Here is a 4,660-nt window from a genome sequence, read left to right as displayed (position 1 = left end):
TGAGCAGGTCCTGGCACTTCTCGTGGCACTTGACGCCGCACTCCAGGCAGCGCACGCCCTGCCGCGCGATGCCCCACAGCAGCCCCTCGCACTCGTAGCAGTAGGTGGGCGTGGTGGCTGTCCACACCTCGAAGGCGTGCGGCGTGGTGCAGGACATGGGGTAGACGAGCGCCTGCAGGGTCTTCCTGAAGACGTGCATCTTCTGTGGAGGAAGGTGGCAGCAGGTCAGGGATGGAGGGTGTCATGGCCCAGCTGGGACCTGTCCTCTCCTCCCGTAGGGCCCGACCCGGGTCGGACCTGGGAACACAGCGCCGCTGCCTGCACCCTGGCCGCCCGTCCACTCGCTCCTTTCCTTGCAGGCCATGGTTCTAACCCCTAACATCCTCTCCCTCCTGCTTCCCGCAAACCCCGCGACCCCAAGAGGACCAGCACCTGCTCACCTCCCCGGAGCCCTCAGCTCCTCGTGATCCGGCCTAAGCGGGCTGGGAACACTGACTCCAGCCCAAGTCCCCCGGGCCAGCCTGGTCCCCGCTGACTCTTGGCAAAGCGTGAAGGGCACGGAAAACATTCCTGCCGCTGCCCCATCGCACTTCCGTCCTGCCCCAGCCTCTCTTCCTCACTGCCACCCATGCTGCCCCTCTGCCCCGAGGCTGCAGCACCGAGCACTTGGAAATGATCTCACCAACCCACGTGCGCAGGGGCTGAAGGTCAGATGTGGCCTGCTCCCCCATGACCTCCACGGTGGAGGGCGCCGACTAGGTTTCCTACAGAGAAGCCACCGCGGGCTGGAAGCACCCTCGGGGCAACAATCCCGGAGACAAGCACAGGTCCCCCATGCCCAGTGTGGGGCCGAGCACAGCTTTTACCCTGCTCCCCTCTGTGCCCCTGCAGGACCTGCTGCTGCCCCTGTGTGTGACGTGACTCAGTGCTCTACCACGCAGAAGCCTCCAATCCACAGAGACGCTGAGTCTCTAGGACGGACCTTCCTTCTTCTCTGCCGTTCCTATCGTACACTGTTAGGTGAGGATCAAGTTATATACTGACGACAAAAGTATCCCACAGCCTTCACACCCCAAATAAATGCTCAGTACGCTATGGACGGGTGATGGAGGATGAGCAGAGGAGCCCCTCGCACACCCCACAGCGCACTCTGGGAGCATGCGTGTGCACAGACACATGCCAAGGTCACATCTACAGTGACTTCGCACAATGTCTGCCGTGGGGTTAGTGGTCAGGAGAAGGCCTGCAGTGGCCCAGCTCACAGGGAAGGCGACAAGGGGCATGAGTCCCCCCCGCGCCTCCTCTCAGAGCATCTTCCCACGGAGTTCAGGTTACACAGCTAGACAAACTGCACTGTGGTTTTACCTAGACATAAGCGGACCTCAGGACTCCTGGGTGGGGCTTTGGGGAGTGACTGGATGGAGGGTGAGAATCCATCCCTGGATCAGGCCCTGCTGGCTTGGAGCTGGGTGCGGGGTTGGGGAAGAAGCCTGTGGAAGAGGTGGGTCCCTGTGGGCGTGGCACAGACTGTGCGTCTCCCTCCTGCAGGGTCTTTTCCGTCCCTCTCTGCTTCCTGCCCGCCACTCCGGGAGCTGTTTCCCTTCTGCCTCGGAGCCAGCAGACTACGGACTGGAGTCTACGGCTGTGAGCCACATAAACATCCCCTCCTTTAACTGTGGGCGTCGGGTGTCCCAGCAAGGAGAACGGTCCTAGGATATCCTGGAACCATCACTCCGGTAAGGACAGCCATGGACTAGCAAATCTCCTGCCTTCGGGATGAAGGACACTGAGGCTTCTTTGAGAATCAGGGCGCATGCTGTCCCTTTTTGCCCTCCATTCCCTGGCTAGCAGACTGGTTATCGCCAATACCGCTGCCCTGACCAGGCGATCGCAGCTTTTCTTCCTGCTCTGCGGAGCCCGAGGGCCCAGGGCATGAGTATGTGTGCGTATGCTCTCATGTGCATTTAACATGGCATCTGTGGTCTGGCTGAACAACTGGGGAGAAAATGAAGTTAGCTTCCAAATACGTCAGGCGGTTTTTGTCTTCGTGGGGACAACTCTTCTAATTCAACAGAGAGCCAGCTGGGCACAGAACTGTGCGCTGTCAACTCGAGAGAGGGAAGACACACACACACACACACACACACACACACACACACGGGTTTAGAAAGCAGAGTTGGTCTGGGGTTGCTCTGCTCAGGAAGCCATCCACGTGCTACTGGTGTTAGTGCCTGATTGATATAGTTCATCTGACCTTCTATGATCCTTTTCTTTTCACTAAACTCAGTAACACAGGGCTCAGTAAACTCAGCCCTGCCGATCCTTAGGCTGCAGAGAGAGCAATGAATATAAGTGACACTAAAAAAGTGAACACACTGGGGAAAAATAAATAAAAGGTCTGAATACATAGTTAAGAAAATTTCACTGAAAAGTTTTGCTTGATTTGGTTTTGTTGAAGACCCGTGGTCTGTTTCATGCAAAGGCAAACCAATTGAGGAAAAATAAGAAACACGGAAAATTTAACAGCATACTGAAAATCAATTGCATGAGGCATTAAAGTAAATTTCCTCTTAAAAGGTACAAATGCTGAACAAAAACATCAGATGCAGGCCGAGGAGGAACCTCTGTGCCCAGGCCCGGAAATGGCCATCTGAGTCTACTCAGTCTGCATTTTTGGGATAAGGTGCTGCTCAAAGCTGAAACGAAGAAAAGCAGCAAGCGAGTATATCCCTTATTTCCCAAAACGAGAGAAAGAATGAGAGTCAGTGTCGAGACAGAGGTAACTAACTGCTGAGGGAGCAGGTAAGACACCGTTCATCTAGGGACCAAATTTTAAATACATTTCATAGGACAAGACTGTAGCTTCTCAGAGGAGCACTGCATCGTGGGGGAAGAATGTGCTTCCTTGACAACGAAGTCAGACCTGTTCACCATGATTATAAGAGGGACAGAGGGCTGGGGACCTTGTGGAATAGAACGAGACTGATCGATGACTCGGGACTTAGCCCAGTGGTTCCACCACCTGCCTAGCAAGTTCAATCCCGGTACCAAAAAAAAAAAAAAAAAAAAAAAAAAAAAAAGAGAAAAAAAAAAGAAGAAAAAGAGAAAAGAACGAGACTGATCTAGAGGCGGAAAGAAAACAGCAAAAAATCCCCGAGGGCGCCATGGCACAGGAAGTCGCAATTCTCACAGGAGGTGGGGACGGTTTCCCTCCCGTGAGGCGCCGGTGACTCACTGCACAGGAGACGGTGCTAGGTGGAGGGATCACATCGGGTCGGCCTGGGCCACAGCACTCAGACCTGGGCGGGCAGACAGAACGCGGGCCGCCCCAGCCCTCCTTCCTCGGGCTTTTGTCTCCTCCCCAGCTGGTAGGCGCGGGGGTGAACCGGGGGTGGGAGGCTCTGTGCAGGCTGTGTGCACACTGCAGTTGACAGAAGGTCTCTTGGACACCAAGGATCAGGCATTTGGGTCTGGGACCCGGGTTCCCGGGGACACAGGGACGACCGTCTGGAGTCGGTGAGAAAGGGTAAAGAATTTCCCTGTAGCTAAAGCTGCACTTGCTAACAGGGAAGATGACTTCCCTCCAATTCCTTTAACAAGCCTGGGCCTCCCTGGGCCCCAGTCCCTCAAACATCTCAGGAATTTTCTTTGCTCTGCCTTCCCGCCATATGCAAATAAGGTGAAATTCAGTGCAGGGTTAACCAATGAACCCGCTGTAGGTGAAATTCTGTAAACCAATAAGGTTGCTGGGCCCTATGTAAATGAAGGACTGGAACTTGTAACCCCACCCCTTCCAAGCTATAACACCCCAGCTCTGGCCGAGTCACTGGGCCAGTCTCTGTGGACAAGTCCCAGGGCTGACTCAGTGGCATTAGGAATAAAGCAGTACACTTTGCCCCCGAAACTTCTAGGTGCGTCTTCCCTCCTCCTGGGCTGTCTGCGTCGAGCTGTAGACAGTCAGCTGTATGTACTGGCTGGCCCTTTGCCGCCTTAGGTGGACCCCAGAATAACAAAACCCCAGGACCCCGAGGAGGACTTAATCCTGAGGGATTTGGCCATATGGAAGGCTTGCTATTTAAATAGTTTAGATAATCTTAAACTCTTCAAGTCTTCTGAAACACATTATTTCCTAAAAGATGTGCATTTTCTGATTATAATAAAGCACATCTCCCTGAAGAAACAACTCATCCAACAGGCATTAAAATAAGACAATATAGTTTATCATTTCAAAGTCAGGCATGGTTGATATGTGTCTTTCTGGTATTTTTTTCTATGCATGTACAAGATGTAAAACTTCTCCAATTAGAAACATCAATTACAGCATTACTTTCTTATTGTTTTACTAATTCCAAAGAAAAAGGCACTTTGTAGTGTGTAGATAGTTTTAAATTGATAAAAAGAGAGTAAGGAAAGTTTCTCTTTTTGAGCCAGGTACTACCTATAGATTTCAAAAGGAATTTATAATCCAGACAACTATTTGATAAGAATTCCTGTTCTAGCCGGGCGTGGTGGCACATGCCTGTAATCCCAACCCTTGGGAGGCTGAGGCAGGAGGATTGCTGTGAGTTCGAGACCATCCTGGGCTACATAGTTCCAGGTCAGTTTCAACTATAGTGAGACCTTGTCTCAAAAACCAAAAAAAAAAAAAAAAAAAAAAAAT

The 4,660-nt window shown here is 52.4% G+C and overlaps 1 protein-coding gene across 1 annotated transcript in view; it reads right to left on the bottom strand.

The window, feature by feature from the left end:
• Unc13c (unc-13 homolog C) overlaps positions 1–4,660 on the bottom strand; it is a 377,980-nt gene that overhangs the window by 228,549 nt on the left and 144,771 nt on the right. The window contains exon 7 of the mRNA XM_019205246.2: positions 6–202. Coding sequence (XP_019060791.1) covers positions 6–202 — 197 coding nt within the window. The remainder of the gene's footprint in view (positions 1–5; positions 203–4,660) is intronic.

The sequence above is a fragment of the Fukomys damarensis genome, unplaced genomic scaffold (assembly GCF_012274545.1).
Source record: "Fukomys damarensis isolate Sample0158 unplaced genomic scaffold, DMR_v1.0_HiC HiC_scaffold_17, whole genome shotgun sequence".
In the NCBI taxonomy this organism is placed as follows: Eukaryota; Metazoa; Chordata; class Mammalia; order Rodentia; family Bathyergidae; genus Fukomys; species Fukomys damarensis.
Note: the sequence above shows the minus strand (reverse complement) of the source record. Positions and strands in the feature narration are given on the sequence as shown.